This window comes from Callionymus lyra, chromosome 18 (assembly GCF_982586985.1).
Source record: "Callionymus lyra chromosome 18, fCalLyr1.hap1.1, whole genome shotgun sequence".
Taxonomy (NCBI): Eukaryota; Metazoa; Chordata; class Actinopteri; order Syngnathiformes; family Callionymidae; genus Callionymus; species Callionymus lyra.
The window spans coordinates 12,581,210-12,598,160 of record NC_141835.1 but is presented as its reverse complement, the minus strand read 5'-3'; the positions used below and the strand labels follow the sequence as shown (position 1 = coordinate 12,598,160).

At 37.5% G+C, this 16,951-nt stretch overlaps 1 protein-coding gene across 7 annotated transcripts in view; it reads left to right on the top strand.

Moving 5' to 3' along the window:
* dctn1b (dynactin 1b) overlaps positions 1-16,951 on the top strand; it is a 33,222-nt gene that overhangs the window by 15,530 nt on the left and 741 nt on the right. For 2 of the 7 annotated variants that reach the window (XM_087780560.1, XM_087780565.1), the window contains exons 6-30: positions 992-1,009; positions 2,059-2,079; positions 3,218-3,388; positions 5,042-5,239; positions 6,433-6,637; positions 6,728-6,806; positions 7,495-7,654; positions 7,722-7,826; positions 8,741-8,932; positions 9,007-9,123; positions 10,001-10,153; positions 10,254-10,414; positions 10,489-10,657; positions 11,605-11,673; positions 11,747-11,959; positions 12,024-12,185; positions 12,250-12,381; positions 13,380-13,508; positions 13,575-13,717; positions 13,792-13,958; positions 14,576-14,590; positions 14,721-14,848; positions 15,857-16,037; positions 16,681-16,754; positions 16,814-16,903. In XM_087780560.1, the coding sequence (XP_087636686.1) occupies positions 992-1,009; positions 2,059-2,079; positions 3,218-3,388; positions 5,042-5,239; positions 6,433-6,637; positions 6,728-6,806; positions 7,495-7,654; positions 7,722-7,826; positions 8,741-8,932; positions 9,007-9,123; positions 10,001-10,153; positions 10,254-10,414; positions 10,489-10,657; positions 11,605-11,673; positions 11,747-11,959; positions 12,024-12,185; positions 12,250-12,381; positions 13,380-13,508; positions 13,575-13,717; positions 13,792-13,958; positions 14,576-14,590; positions 14,721-14,848; positions 15,857-16,037; positions 16,681-16,754; positions 16,814-16,903 (3,252 nt within the window). The remainder of the gene's footprint in view (positions 1-991; positions 1,010-2,058; positions 2,080-3,217; positions 3,389-5,041; positions 5,240-6,432; positions 6,638-6,727; positions 6,807-7,494; positions 7,655-7,721; positions 7,827-8,740; positions 8,933-9,006; positions 9,124-10,000; positions 10,154-10,253; positions 10,415-10,488; positions 10,658-11,604; positions 11,674-11,746; positions 11,960-12,023; positions 12,186-12,249; positions 12,382-13,379; positions 13,509-13,574; positions 13,718-13,791; positions 13,959-14,575; positions 14,591-14,720; positions 14,849-15,856; positions 16,038-16,680; positions 16,755-16,813; positions 16,904-16,951) is intronic. The other 5 variants (XM_087780563.1, XM_087780564.1, XM_087780561.1 and 2 more) reach the window with 4 other exon arrangements.

The window sequence follows — 16,951 nt, the reverse complement described above, 5'->3', positions numbered from 1 at the left end:
TTAGAAACTACCCTCCCCCCCCCCCCCGCAATAACTATTTCCACTATTGTCCAAACTAATTTTCATTACAACCTAAAATATAAGACGACGTCTAAAAAGGAATTCCAAATAAAGGTGACAAAACGAGTGCATTATAAAACCTGACATGGCTTAAGTTAGCGACACGACCTGAATCCTCTCGTGGTGAACTCACGGAAATGTTAAAACATTCTTTCCAGAGAGAAAATAAAGGAATGTTTAAAAATAAAGCTGTAAAGGTGGTCATTAGCATATAAGCATTAGCAAGTGGCATCATTTCTGTACAAAGACAATATTTTTTCATTGAAAAATCAAAAGTAAACACAAGGTTAAGTAGGGACGTCGTGTAGGATCATCTTTCATGTTTGGTCGTTACTTCCTCACGATTCCACAGGTTTCATTAAGTCTGTTGTTAAACGACTCATTGAGCCCGAGGGAGGGACCGTCTGTCTGTTGCTAGGAGACGGCTTGAGGTTCGCATCCCTTGGTTTTGCATTTGTCTTCCTACCTCCTTTATTTTTCTTTTCATCGTCCAAGTCTCGTGTTTTCTGTCCCTGTTACTGATTCACTGACCAAACACCTCCCTCCCTGTGATGATGATGATGATGATGGGGAGGAAGAGGAGGAGGGAGGGATGTGGTCGCCCAGTGATGTAATGCCGGAGCATGACATCGGCCGGCAAATCACGGCGCGAGAGGGAAAGGGAGGAGGAAGGTTTGAGGGGCGGCGAGGCGTCTCCGGTGAAGCGAGGCAGCTCAAGGCGAGGGGGGGAATAATGTTCAGCGCTCCGAGAAGGGAAGCACCCGCGGATTACGAAGGGAAGGACGAGGCATGCAGGGAGAAGAGACGCAGTCCGGGAATCCAAATCGCAAGCAGCCATTTGCACCGTGTCTGACCGCTGGTGTTGTCTGTCTGTGACCGACCCTTGTCTTCTGTTTGTGTGTCCTCTCCTCTCGCTAATATGATGAGGCAGACGCCGCTCGCTCGGAAGGTACTCAACTTTATTCCATTTCGCTCGAGGGGAAGTTGAATGTCTTTGCCAGACTTGTTATGGGTGTGAGTGACATTTTGACTCGAGTAGGAAAAACAGGGCTGGAGCTTAGAAGAGAGAAAAAAAAAAACATTTGGGATTAGGAGGCTGTCGGATCTTATTTCGGGTACAGCTGTTAGCTCGTGCTAATTTCTGCTGAATGGATCCTTCGTTAATCCAATAAAGATCTCGTTTCCTGTCGTGGCTTGAAGATTTATAATTATATTTAAAAAAAAAGAAGAAGAAGCTTCTCCCTCTAATATAATGTCATCGTGAGATTATGATTGTGGCAGTTTTCTCGCTAATCCAGCTCTCAAGAATCTCATAACCTCATTTCGGAATCCACAGAGAGATTCATAATAACATCAAAGTCTTTTTTTTTCCGTTGGTAATTCAAGCCGCGATCCTACGGAAAAAATAGGTGAAAGGACGTGAAATGATTCGATTTATGATTCGAGATCCTTGAGAGTGTTTTCTAATGTTTTTAGTTTAGGTTATTCATCGAGGATTCTGATTTCGATTAATTGTTGACATCCAAAATGTCTGATCTTTATCTTGTCTTTATAGGTCTTTGTTCGTCTACTTTGATTTTTATGTTATCGTGCATTGATATGTTCTTTAAAAATGACACAATGTTTAGGTGTAAACATAGAAAAGAGGTCATTTATAATGGCTCACATGTGAATTATTGTTATTTTTAATGACTTATTGCTTGTTTTTGTTGTGACTTAAGCTGCTATCACGATACAGTGACCCGTAAACTTGTCTCTGGGGTGATGTTCGATGGTGTCTGGAGGTTGAATGGCCTCCTGTGTCTGCTACAATGGTTTTCGGCAGCACCAGTCACAGGGTTGTAGACCGAAGCTCTGGTCATGTGACATTTTTTTAATGTGACCCTTTTGTCTTTTTCTTGACTACTAACCCTGGCTGTTTGTTTCCTGCCTCCCCCGACCCTCTTGACCCTTGACCTCGCCTGCCTCCTCTCCTCCTCTTCCTCCTCTCCTTCTAAGACCACGGCCAGAAGGCCCAAGGTGAGCCTTTCTGAGATCTTCTGGGCTCCTTTTGATGCACTGACAGTAACAAAACTAACCTTCACCGACAGATAATATATTAACATGTGTAGAAATGCTTTTATTTCATCTGGTGGATTGTTATTGAATTGTTTTTATTTTCGTAGTCGTTTATTTACTCATTTCACAATTTCTAGATATTAACAGTTTTCTTTGTGTGTTTTGTTATGGAAGTATATATCAGTGCCATCAAGATAGTTACTTGTTTAATCTTGTAATTCAAATGTTAAACTTAGAGGGTTTTTTTTAATTTAAAATTAGGTTTTCTTTAGCATTAAATTGTTTTGAAATACTTCAATTCAATAGTTTTTTTCAAGGTCAAATAAATGAGTTGTTTTCTTCTAAATTAATTATTTTTTAAATCGTCGTTTTTTTTTTTTAATGTAGATTTATTCTTGTCCAATATTTCACATGAATGATCGTCCGATTGGCCGATAATCTGTAACGCTGTCTAGTGGAACTATTATACCAACATCAAAATATGGTATTAAAAGGCTAAAAATTATAAAGATTAAATTCATAGAATGTATTTTTGAATCCCTGGAAAATAATTTCAAATTCTACGTTTAAAAAAAACAACACATTCCTTTTGAAAATATTGTAATTTTATTTAGAAAAAAGGAAAATTCAACATTTAAATAAAATAAAATATTGAATTAAATTATTATTTAAAATCTCTCAATTTTAAGAGTAAATTTAATGTGTTGATTTAAGTGTGTCTTTAATAGATCTTGTACGTATCCGCCTCATTTTTCTGGTGATGAAACATTGTTTATCAAAACCACGCCCATTCTGCTGTGATTGGTCAAGAATCGATCTTTGTGACAGCGATTCCTAGAAAGTCTCCAACTCCACGGGACTCGTTGTATAAACAAAGCAGGGTGTGATTACAGCTGGCTTGAGGAAAAGTGAATAATACATAATTACATCAATAATGAACTCTCGTAACCTCTCGTTCGCCCAGATTTAGTGTTAATTCCACCTTTTCAATATCCTGGTACCACTGATCTACTTCCATAGTAACAACACATCTTTAAACTAATGCAGTTCTCCATGAAGCATTAAAAGTGAACGTTCACATAACTCACTCTTCTCGCAGCAGCCGAGTCGACCCACCAGTGGGAAGGTTCCGCCGTCCGGATCCGCATCCGCCTCGGCCGGAGAGATGAGCAGCAGCGAAGCCAGCACTCCGGCCCAGACCCCCCTGGCCGCACCGGTCATCCCCACCCTCCACTCACCTGGAACCCTTCCAGCCCCGGTTCCCAGCAAGGTCAGCAGCGAAAAAGCATCGATTCTAAGCCACAAACGCGAGCCGATACGAAGCTGAGACGCGAACAGGAAGTGGACGCAGCTGCCAAATTAACATCAGCAGCACAGTCGCCCGAGCAAACACTTTTTTAGCCTCAGCTGTCAGTGACCATCACTGTTCACAGCCTCGTGAAGAAATACACTGACGCGACACGAGGCACGACAGGAAGTGCATCCAACCATGATGTCATCACACGACCGATGCTCTTTAATTTAATCTCTTGTATTTTCTTTTAGCTTTTATTGCTATAAAGTAAAATCAGAGACGACTGGTTTCTAATATATTTAGAACATTATTATTCATTTTTAATTAAATTTTTCCACTGTAAGTAAGTAATTAATTTTTATTTGTATAGCGCTTTTCCAGACCAGGGTCACAAAGCGCTTAAACTATCAAAACAATATTCAATAAAGTATATATTTTAAAGATCAAGATAAAACTGATAACACAACAGGAGTTCCAGAAAATCAAGGAAAAGCCTGAACAAATAGAAACGTCTTAAGATTCTGTTTCTTAATACTGTGTCCAACTCTAGTTTGGGAATGTTAAATTACCTTTAGTTTAAAAAAGTAGATTTCCTGACTAGAAAAAAAAAAGAAATGTAAAAGAAATACAAAAAGTATAGTCTTAAACTAATAAAAAATTGTGTTGTAATTTTAACGTTTAACTTTACGCTAATATTTGTTAAATTATCTTGGAATTTAATGCTGAAACTCCCAAGAAGAAATGATAAATACTTGATGTATTTAGATTTGTTTAAAGTGTACTCTACTCTGGTTTTTGGAATGTCACAGATTTACTCTGGAATTAAGTATTAGAAATATATAATCGGTGATTAAACTACAAATAATCTTGTGATCTACTTTTCCTTTCCTTCACTGCCACAAAATTAATAATCATTGGGAATGTTGTAAGTAAGTACGTAATATTTGTATAGCGCTTTTCTAGACCAGGGTCACAAGGGGTTTAAATAATCAAAACAATACCCAATAAAATATATACATATATTAATATATATAAAATATATATATAATATAATATATACCATATAATATATCAAGACAAAACCAAGTCAAACACAGAAGAATCAGAGAATCAAGGTAAAGCCTGCACGAATAAAAGTGTCTTAATTCAGAATTTTAAAGTTGTCTGGGAAATGTGAGTTCTTCTACTAGAGCAGCTCAGAATTCTGGCTGCAGAGTTTTGTATTAAGAGATCCTTCTTTTGCTTTAATTCCTGGAGTGTCGACCAGTCTTTTAAACATGGGATGACTAGTTGTAGGTCAAAAGGTCATTCGTTCACCATACGTTGTTGATTTGTGTCGCTGGCGTCGCCTACGTTCATCGGGTCTGATGAATGTTTTCTGCTCACAGGACGGAATCCCGATGGAAGTGCAGGTGATGTTGCCGAAGTGTTGATTTGATTTCACGTTTTAACACCCGGTCCAAGGTGCGACTGCTCGTCTTAGAGAGAGAAGCGCGAGAAACTCACGCATGACGGCAAAAAATAACAGTGTGACTTTGTCAAGTTGATGCTCGCGTGTGCGTTTGTTGCTTCCTCCTGGAGAAGTGTGAGTCTTGTTGCAGTTTGTGTGATCATTTTCTGCCGTCTCAGGAAGAAGAAGCTCTGCGAGCTCAGGTGAAGGATCTGGACGAGAAGCTGGACACCCTGAAGATGAAGAGGACGGAGGATAAAGCCAAACTGAAGGAGCTGGAGAAGCACAAGATCCAGCTGGAGCAGCTGCAGGAGTGGAAGAGCAAGATGCAGGAGCAGCAGGCGGAGCTGCAGAAGCAGCTCAAGGATTCCAAGAGGGTAAATTATTCTTCCTTTAAGACACTAAATCCAAAGAATGTCAACCGTCGAAAGCGATAAAGTCCATATTTTTTCAAGCGAAAGCATTTGAAAAATAATAATATTTACAATGTTTTTTAATTAAGTTTATATGGTCTTGTTTTAATGTTTGTTCTCTAAATTAGTTTAATAAAATACTTAAATGATAAAGATAAAATGTATTATGTCGAAGCCTTTCATCCAAATCTGTGGTCACTGATGAAAAATAATAATGTTATCACTGATATAAAATGGTGCCTTTGTTAAAAAAAAAATCAAAAGAAAAAGATAAATCAATCAATGTATTGTTAAAAACATCATAGTAATCATCAAAGATAGTAATTCTTAAGTTAAAACAGGAATATTTTTCTTAACAAACAAGTGAATAATAATTAAATAATAAAATCTTATATATACAATAATATTTTAAATAAATAATTAAATATATGTTAATAATACATATTGTATAGTAGTTAAAATGTAAAACTGGTGTGAGAAAAAAGAATTAATATAGTAATATATTTAAATAAATTAAATAATGTCTTTTAAAAACAAACTGTTTCTGATGATAAGATAAGAGTAAAATATAAAACAAAATGATTAAAAGAACAACAGTGAGAAAGAGGATAAAGTCCAAACTTCAAAATGGAATTGAACAAAAGATCATGTATATATTGTGTCCTAAAAATGTAAAACAAAATACATACTTTGAAATGTATGTACAATTTATTAAATATATTAATACAAACTGTTTTTGTTGATAAGAAAGGAGTAAAATGTAAAAAAAAGGATTAAAAAAACAACATGTAATGTAAAATGGATTTGAATAGATGAATGAAAAGAAGAAAATAATAATAATAATAATATCACTGATATTGTTCCTTCGTATAAAATAGTTTAATAAATAATAAAATGATTGTCTTGTTACTTGTGCGAGAATGAAGGATAAATTCAGTAATAAATAGTAAGTCATTTACTTGTAATGTATGTAAACCTTAGTCAAATCCTTTAAAACAAACTGTGATGATTGTGATGATAAGATTAGGGTAAAAGAAAAAGAAAGGATTCCCAAAAAAAAACATGGGAGAAAACAATGTGTCCAAAAGTTCAAATCTAAATTTAAAAAAATGTAAAAACAGTGGCCTATTACAACTAAATGTTCTTTCTGTGTGCAGGAGGCCAAAGAAGCTCAAGAAGCCAAGGAGCGCTACATGGAGGAGATGTCCGACACGGCCGACGCCATCGAGATGGCGACGCTGGACAAGGAGATGGCCGAGGAGCGGGCGGAGTCGCTGCAGCTGGAGGTGGACTCCATGAAGGAGAAGGTGGAAGAGCTCACCATGGACCTGGAGATCCTCAAACACGAGATTGAGGAGAAAGGTAGAGGATGGGTTTTGGTTGGAATTATATTTTTACTCAAATAAATAAATAAATAAAAACAATGACGATGAAATCTTGGTTGTGTTCCAGGCTCAGACGGAGCAGCGTCCAGCTATCATGTCAGGCAGTTGGAGGAGCAGAACGGTCGGCTGAAGGAAGCCCTGGTCAGGTTCGTTGACACTTCATGAGAAATTGGGAATTATAGAAAAAATAATAAAGCTCCTAAATCAGAGGTTTCTCCAAACACATTTTTATAGTAGAGTTCATGCGCAGAGCAAAAAGTATATATTTATATAAAAGTAATATTATAATTTTAAAAAACTGTAACACAAAGTTTGTGTTTTATTGTGATATTATTTCCCGAATTCCTTCAAATATTTTTTTTCTTTTGTTATTGGAATTGCCTTTAAATTGTTGACATCGATTTTGTCTCTTCCATCACTTGTGTTTATCCTGAAAACTTTTAAAAATCCATAAAAACATACTTTGATACTTTCTAATACTTTGAATTTATTCTATTACAACCATCTGGCGGAAGATAATGATGTAAATGTATATATAATTAATTATAATTAAATAATAATAAAAAACTAAACAAATGTAGCATTTGAAAAATAAACAAAAAAATAAATAAAACGTTTTTTTCCCTCTTGTTATTGGAAGTATTGGAAATCTATAAATAAATAAAAAAAACGGGCTAAGAAAAATGATATAAATGTATGTACAATTGCAACGAGAACCATAATTAATAATTTATAGTAAATAATAATAAAAAGATCAAGTGAAAACGAAATATAGCATTTGAAAAAATAAGCAAAAAATATACATAAAAAAACACTCATTTGTTCTTGCTTCAGGATGCGTGACCTGTCGGCCTCAGAGAAGCAGGAACACTTGAAGTTGCAGAAACAGATGGAGAAGAAGAACGTGGAGCTGGACGGCTTCAGGGGACAGAAGGAGAAGCTGCAGGAGGAGATGACGGCGGCGGAGAAGACCATAGACGAGCTGAAAGAACAGGTTTTTTACACCCGAGACTCCATCGAACTTCTTCGAATGTACTTCACGTTCTCTCCATGGACGGCAGGTGGACGCAGCCTTGGGTGCCGAGGAGATGGTGGAGACTCTGACGGAGAGAAACCTGGACCTGGAGGAGAAGGTTCGAGAGATGAGAGAGACGGTGATCGACCTGGTGAGCAAAGGAAACAAGTCGTCATCTGACGTTAATCAGTCAATTAATATTGATCAATATTTCCACTACTTCTTATGCCTTAAAAAGTGGAAATGCACAAAGACGGTGTATACCTCTGCCAAGGAGCTAATTTAACTTTACAGGAGCCAAACATACAATCATTCAATAAAAACGTCCATCACTGGCGCATGAAATAGTACTTTTCTTAAACAGAAACCTGAGCAAAAGTGAACGTTAGCTAACGACATTAGCTAAGCTAGCATTCTTGATAACTCACTACTTTTAAAACTTCGAATAATCAGTTTAAACACATTTTATTACAACAATCACTTGGAAATATGTCCTTGCTTAGGAGCAACAGTCTGGAAGGATTTCTCTCCTCTGGTCCTGAACCGTGTTCAGGAACCATCAGTAGATTCTGATCCACAGACCTCAGAGCCCGAGCTGGGGTGTAAGTCTGGATCAGATCACTGATGGAAGGTCTGACCATGAATAGATCTGAAAGTAAGAACCAGAATTTTAAAGTAGATCATGAAACAAACTGGCAGCCAGTGAAGAGTTTTAAGGATCGAGGAAATGTAAGTTCTTCTACTAGAGCAGCTCAGAATTCTGGCTGCAGAATTCTGTATTAACTGCAGGCGAGACAGATCCTTCTTGTTTAGACACCAAAATAAACTGTTACAATAGTGTAATCGACACAAACACATGGATTACAAGCTCCAGATCGTGTTGTGACATCATTTTCATAAGTGTAGAGATATTTTATTGTTCAAAAAAACTCATGTAGCTTATATATGTTATGTATTGATACGGCTGTTTGTTAATTTGTGCATTTTTTTTGGCATCTGTGCAGAATTACTTGTCTACCAACTGAAGAATAGTTATAAAGGTGAAGGAAATCCAAATGTTTCCAGGAAGCCATCAACGAGATGAACGACGAGCTGCAGGAGAACGCCAGAGAGACGGAGCTGGAGCTCCGAGAGAACCTGGACCTCGGCGCCGCTCGAGTCCGGGAGTCGGAGAAGAGAGTGGAGGCGGCTCAGGAGACCGTGGCCGACTACCAGCAGACCATCCAGAAGTACCGCGAGCTCACGGCTCACCTGCAGGTCTTCGTCTCATCTGGTTCCTTTGCGGTTGTTGGTTCCTCACACTAACCCAGCTCACACGTCCCTGACCACAGGAAGTCAACCGAGACCTGACGAGCCAGCAGGAGGCGTCGGCCGAGCAGCTGCAGCAGACGCCCGCGGAGATGTTCGATTTCAAGATCAAGTTTGCGGAGACGAAGGCGTACGCGAAGGTCAGCGACGTCATCGCGTTGTCACAAATGTTTAGCTTCTACCTAACTGACCAAGCATAGATGCTATGATGGTGTTTTTGTGATCATGAGAAAATATAAACTGATGGAATTACAATTATTTACTTGTACTTTTTGCAATAATTAAGAAGAAAATATGAAACAGAAAAGATCTTACGGTGATTTTGAAATAGTTAAAAATATGATAGAATTCAGCTTAATTTATTTAATCATTCTTGTAATACAAATATTAATAATATTTTAGCTTAATTCTTTGCCATATAAAAAAACTTTAATAATTTATGTGTACTTTGTACAATAAAAAAGGAATATTAAATTATTTTGCAATAGTTTACGCAATAAAAGGAAAATAGAAAACTCAAATTAATTTTGTGTATTTTTCGAAATAATTAAGAAATATCAAAACCTTAAATATGAATACATTATTTTTTTTACATTTGTAATAAATGAAAACTAAAATAATATTAAACTCAAATGATTTAAGCAATAAGGAATATTAAAATATTTAATAGGAATTATTTTTATTGTAATTTGTATTATAGTTAATAAATATAAAACAATTTAACTCAAATAACTTATTTAAGTGTATTTTCTGCAATAATTAATAAACATAAAATAAATAAATTAAGTTTCATATATTTGTAATAAGTGAAAACTAAAATAAATTTAATCATCAATCATTTTTCCAATAAATCAAACGTATAAAATATTCAACTTGAACTATTTAAGTATCATATTTGCAATATTTGAAAATAAAAAGCTCAAATTATCCAGTCAAATCAAACATTTAAAAGTATAGATTAAGTATTATTTATAGCTGGTAACTATTCTTGTTAAAAACAAATCAAATGTGTTCCAGGCCATCGAGATGGAGCTGAGGAAGATGGAGGTCGCTCAGGCCAACAGACACGTTTCCCTTCTGACCGCGTTCATGCCGGAGTCCTTCCTTCGCCACGGCGGCGATCACGACTGCGTCCTGGTGCTGCTGCTCATCCCCCGACTGGTGTGCAAGGTGAAGATGTTAGGCCTTGACTGAAGTCCAACAAGTTCATTAAAAGAATGATATTGAGAGAGAATTAAGGATGTAAATGAGTTAAATATTGTGTTTCAAGGCGGAGTTGATCAGCAAACAGGCGCAGGAGAAGTTCGACCTGAACGAGAACTGCACTCAGAGGACTGGACTGCGAGGGAGCGTCGGGGAGCAGCTGAGTTTCGCCGGCGGCCTGGTCTACTCACTGAGCCTCCTGCAGGCCACGCTGCACAAATACGAGCAGTGAGTCTCCGTCTTTTAAGGAAGGACCTCCTTTTTTTACATTTTTTTTTTTTAAATCTCTCGTTTCCCGTCAGAGCCCTGACCCAGTGCAGTGTGGAGGTCTACAAGAAGATCGGCTCCCTGTACCCGGAGATGAGCGTCCACGAGCGCTCCCTGGACTTCCTGATCGACCAGCTGCACAAGGACCAGCTGGATGAGACGGTCAACGTGGAGCCGCTGACGAAGGCCATCAAGTACTACCAGGTACTGACCTGGCATGATCGCTCCGGCCGTAAATATGCGTTTATAGTCGGAATCTGATGATATGTATCACAATACAGTATACAATAGTAAACAGTACAATTTATTATGGTTCTATAGTAACAAGGATATATGTGTAGTATTGTCGAGTACTTGACTCTAGTGTTGTAGAATTTACAGACCGAATGACTCTTGACGAAGTTGTAACTTCATTTGTTTTCAAACCAAAATATGTCCAAACATCAGCTTTAAATGCTGCTGGACTCACTGTATCCTCTTATCCTCAGTTGTAACTGCTTTCATTTGTTTTCAAACCAAAATATGTCAAAACATCAGCTTTAAAAGCTGCTGGAGTCACTGTATCCTCTCGTTCTCAGCCGTAACTGCTTTTATTTGTCTTGAAAAAAAAAATGTCCAAACATTGTCACTGTATCCTCTCGTCCTCAGTCATCACAGGGATCATGCAAGATTCTTGCTTCTTGGAGGTTTAATTGCAACACAAAAATTAGCAAATTCCATAAATATTTGAATCTTAATTGTAAATAAAAAAAAGAAAATTTAAACAAACTTTATTGAAATATATACCTTAGATGAAGTAAAATATGATTATAGAGACAGAAAATATATATTATGATAATTATTCATAAATAATCGATATAGTGCTGTTGCATATCGATATGGTATCATGAAAAAAGTATTACTATATTTAACCCCTGTGTGACCCGAAGGCCCGAAAACAAATGTGTTTGTAGTAGCCCTTGTGCTGTCTTTGGGTCAAGATGAACAACCTCCCTGGCTTCCATAAATACATATGCAGTGATGTAGGTCGTTGACCTTGACCCAGAGACAAGGGATACCACAAACACATTTATTTTTTGGGACCTTCAGGTCAACGTGACCCTGAGATAACACAAAGATTAAATGTTCAACATTGATTCTTGTGATTCCAGCAACTCTACAGCATCCATCTGTTGGACCAGAGCGAGGACTCGACCGTGCAACTGGCCGACCACATCAAAGTGAGAATCCAACCCGCCAATCATCTCACGACCATCTCGGCTCTTTTCTAACCGAACCTCTCTTGCGACTCAGTTCACTCAGAGCGCTCTGGACTGCATGGCGGTGGAGGTGGGGCGTCTGCGCGCCTTCCTGCACGCGGGTCAGGAGAAGTCCGACCTGGCGGTGCTGCTCAAGGACCTGGAGACGTCCTGCAGCGACATCCGACAGTTCTGCAAGAAGATCCGTCGCAGGATGCCCGGAACCGACGCGCCCGGCATCCCGGCCGCGCTCACCTTTGGACAGCAGGTGGCGCCATCTACGGGGATCTATTTTTTGTGAAAATGGGTCCATCTAAATCCTGTTCCCGCAGGTGTCGGACACGCTGTCGGACTGCAGGAAACACCTGACCTGGGTGGTGGCGGTTCTACAGGAAGTGGCGGCGGCCGGAGCCCAGATGATGGCGCCTCTCGGCGAGCAGGAGGGACTGGCGGCCGTCAAGCTGGAGGATGTGGCGTTCAAGGCCGGAGAGCAGGTACCTGAACGCAACACGGAGGCGACGGATTGTGGATTAACTTTTGCTTTTTTTTGGTCTCTAGATTTATGGATCTCAGGGCACGAACCCCAACGATAGCCTGCGTCAGTCCTGCAGCATCGTCATAGCAACCATGAACAAGATGGCCACGGCCATGCAGGAGGGAGAGTACGACGCCGACAAGCCTCAGAGCAAGGTGAGGAGTGGAGGCGGGAGAAGATATACGGAAGTACATCAGGGCCATCAGAAAATTGAACTTTTCAAATGTTAGAAACTTTTTTTTAAGAATTGAATTATTATTTAAAATTAATAATGTCTTTATTGAAAAGTTTACATTTTTTTGGACCGATGCCATGAACTAGAAGTGTCTATTTTCAACAATCTGTGGATACTATACGTATCACGATACAGGGTCAACGATACGATATATTGCAATACTGTAGTAACAAGTTTATATGTGTAGTATGGTCAAGTACTTGACTCTGGTGTTGCAGAATTTACAGACCACGTGACTCTTGACGAAGTCGTAACTGATTTCATTAGTTTTGAAACCAAAATATGTCCAAACATCAGCTTTAAAATCCGCTGGAGTCACTGTATCCTCTCGTCCTCAGTCATACCCAGAAAATACAGACCATATGACTCTCGACAAAGTCGTAACTGATTATATTAGTTTTCAAACCAAAATATGTCCAAAAATCAGCTCTAAAATCTGCTGAAGTCACCGTATCTTCTCGTCCTCAGTCATCGATGCAGATCTTGCAGGAGAAATTGAATAATTACTTTGAAAATTCTCAAAATGAATGGCTTTTTTTTTTTTCCATTAGAGTTTGATATTTTAATTCTAATAAATCCAAATCAAACGTATTAAATTTTGAGTTTTTTCAAATTTGTAACCTTTTAAGTTAAATATAAAACTTTGTGATGGTCTTTGCGTCGTATAATTGGCTCAAAACTCGATCCAGCAGCTCGATGCTCCTTTGCTTCCGTCTGATTGGTCCTATTATAACAACATTTTGATATTGAATTTAAAAGGCTTTGAATTTAAAAATATTGAGTTTAGAACATTCGTTTTTTGATTTTTTAAATCAGAATATTAAACTCTGTGTAAAAAGTTAATAATTTAATTGAAGGTACAACAATGTTACGTTCAAACCTTCAACATTCTGACGATGAACCTTCTAATCCGCTCAGAACCCTCCGCCCGTGGACCTGCGAGCGTCGGCGCTGCGAGCAGAAATCACCGACGCCGAAGGTCTGGGCATGAAGCTGGAGGACCGAGAGACGGTGATCAAGGAGCTGAAGAAGTCGCTGAAGATCAAGGTGAGGGACGAAGAAGTCGACCAGCGGGTTTAAAACAAAAAGGTTCTCAAACCTTCTCGTCCTCAGGGAGAAGAGCTGAGCGAAGCCAACGTCCGCCTCAGCCTCCTGGAGAAGAAGCTGGACAGCTCGTCCAGAGACGCCGACGAGCGCGTGGAGAAGATCCAGACGCGCCTGGACGAGACCACGGCGCTGCTGAAGAAGAAGGAGAAGTGAGATCACGATCCGCCGCCGTCCTCTGATGCTTGTCGTTCACGCCCGTCGTTCACGCCCTTGTTTTGTGCAGAGAGTTCGAGGAGACGATGGACGCGCTGCAGGCCGACATCGACCAGCTGGAGGCGGAGAAGGCGGAGCTGAAGCAGAGGATCAACTGTCAGTCAAAGATGACCGTGGACGGACTCAGAGGCAGCGGCCAATCAGGAGTCGCCTCCATCGTTTCTGGCACGACAGGAGGTGAGACTTGTTTGTTTACAGATAGAGTCACATATTTTTTCAAGTTTAATTTATTTTTTATTCATATTAATATTACTTTTTATAATTACAATTTAAATGTATTCTTTCGATATTAATTGTAGAGATTTTTATTTGAAAAGGTATATTTTCAACTTATTTTAATTATTTATTTGTTATTTTATACTAGTCCAATTATAGTTCCTGATATAAAATAGTTTTAAAAAAGATTAAAAACAGTCCATATGTATATTTATAAAACTATTTTTTTAAAATATATTTTAACAAAAAAAGGTCAATAATAATTAGTTTTTTAATAATTATTTAATATTTTAACGAAAAAAAAAAAGTTAAATAATTCCTTATTTAACATGAATGTCATTTAATTTTTTTATTTATAAATAATAAAACAAATATTATGAATGTTTTTTTTACTGTATTAATTTATTTTATTTTTTAATAAAAAGGAACAGATCTAATTTAAAACATTTTACATTTTGGACTCACAACTGTTGTGTACAAATACAATAATATTGTTTTGTTATTGTTAAAAGCCTCTAGAGCTGCTCAAGTAAATGTGATTAATATGAATCTTTATCTTCTTCTCTCCGGTGGACCAGCAGAGGAACAGAAAGGTTGGAGCTGCATGTTGATCAGGGCATGAACACAAGTGTTGCTCGTCTAATATTCGTCGTGTTGTTGCTGCATGATGTGGTCGTGGATCTGGAGGTCAAGGGTCGTGAGCTTGTCTCTTCTCTCCAACAGTGAACCTCCTCCCCGGCGTGACCTCTGACTCCGGCCTGCAGGTGATCGACTCGCCGCTGCTGAGTCGGCAGATCGAGGCTCAGAGACTCTGCATCAAACAGCTGAAGAACGAGAACAACCGACTGAAGGTACGAATCCCTGTGACGACATAGAAGCAAATCATGGTATTTATCTCATTTTATTTATTTTTAAAAGCAAGGTTTTGGACGGAACACTTGACTCTTTAAACAAACCATATTGAATTAAATCAGTTTAAAAAGTTCATTTCATTGATTTGATTTTAAACTTTTTTTTCTTTTTTTTATCAAGTAATATAGTTGTTTTGACAGAGGTGTGTGTTTTTTATAAACTTTCCTCTATTTAAATGTATTTTTTAACCACAAATGTAAATTATTAGTTGTTTCTCTCCTTAAAAGTTAATTAAATTGTATTATTTATCAAGTAATATGGGTTTCTTGACAGAGGTGTGTGTTTTTTATTACTTTTTCTAGTATTTAAATGATTTTTTTTAACCACAAATGTAAATTATTAGTTGTTTCTCTCCTTAAAAGTAAATTAAATTGTATTCTTTATCAAGTAATATAGGTTTCTTGACAGAGTTGTTTGTTTTTTATCGCTTTTTCTAGTATTTGAATGAATTTTTTTAACCACAAATGGAAAATGTGATGTTTCTCCTTAAAAGTTAAATTAAATTGTATTTTTTGTATTTTTAAACAATAGTAATAAGTTTTTTTGATAGAGGTCTGTGATTTAACAAACTTTTCTAGTATTTAAATGTTTTGTTTTTTTAACCACAAACGTAAAGTATGTGATGTTTTTATCTTCTTAGAATTTAATTAAATTGTATTTATTATATTTTTATCAAGTAATACAAGTTTCTTGATAGAGTTGTGTTTTTTTTTCCCATGTCCTTTTCTAGTATTTAAATGTATTTTTAAACAATCAACTTTAAATATGTGTTGATTTTCTCATCTTAAAACGAATTAAAACTTTTTTTTTTGATCAAGTAATATTTGTGTTTTTGTATTTTTAACCACAAATCGATGTCATTTTTCTCTTCTTAAAATTAAATCAAATTGATTCTATTGATCAAATAAATTGAATACAAAATATTGTTTTTTTAAAATGTCTCTCAGGCAGAGAAGATGCGCGCGCAGCTGGCGTCCTTGCCGCCGCTGCACGTGACCAAACTGCCCTGCAGAGAGAACCGAGAGGTTCTCTCCAGCGCCCTCTACCGGAAGACCGACCAACTGCTGGAGACTCTGCTGCAGATGAGCGCCAACGTCAAGGTGGTTGACGTCACCGGCAAATCTCCAGGTACCGAAGAAATAAATCATTTTTATAATAAAATAAAATCGTCACCAAATAGTTTTGGATAATTAAAGATATAAAGGTTGTATAAGAAATAAACAAGTTATTTTGAATTTGATTAAGAGAAAACTATTTAAAATTAATCATAACATTTACTCCACTTATGTTTATAAATCAATTCATTTAACATGTTTTTAAATTAAAAATATTCTGCATTGTTTAGTTTCCAAAACAGAATAAAAAGACTGTTTTTGTTTAGTTACTCTTAATTTCAATAATAAATTATATTCTATATATATATATATATATATTCTATGATCTAAACCATTTGCTCTGAATTTTTTTTTTCACAAATTAAAAAAATGCATTTCAAATTTTAACATTTTAATTTGCAAATTCAAAAACTTAATGAACTAATCAAAGGATTAAAGGTAAAAAAGCTAATTATTTATATGACTTAAAATAATAACTTAAATAATTACGCAAGAATGTATTATGTTTATATTAATATTTTATACTTTGATTTTTGGTTTAAAGTCATGTTTCAATCGTTAGTGAAAAAAATACAAAGAACGCTCCAGAGTGTCATGTGACACAGAACGAACCAATCAGGAGGTCGAATGTAAGGGTTTGTTTTTTTGTGCTGCAGTGACACCTAGCGCTCAACTCCTGGAACAGACGGCCAGAATACAGTCTCTGCAGGACACCCTGGACAGACTCAAGGTCAGTCCTAGATCCCGCTGAACCCAAAGCTCGTAGATAACGGTGTGTGTCGTGGTCAGGGCGAGGTGGCCGAGCACGTGGTCAAGCAACAGCCCGGCGCGCGAGCGACGTCCGACTTCGCCACCTTCCCGTCCTCCGCCTTCGTCAAGGTGGGTGTGGTCTCTCGGCGGCAAGGGGGGCGGAGCTCCGGTTGAAAA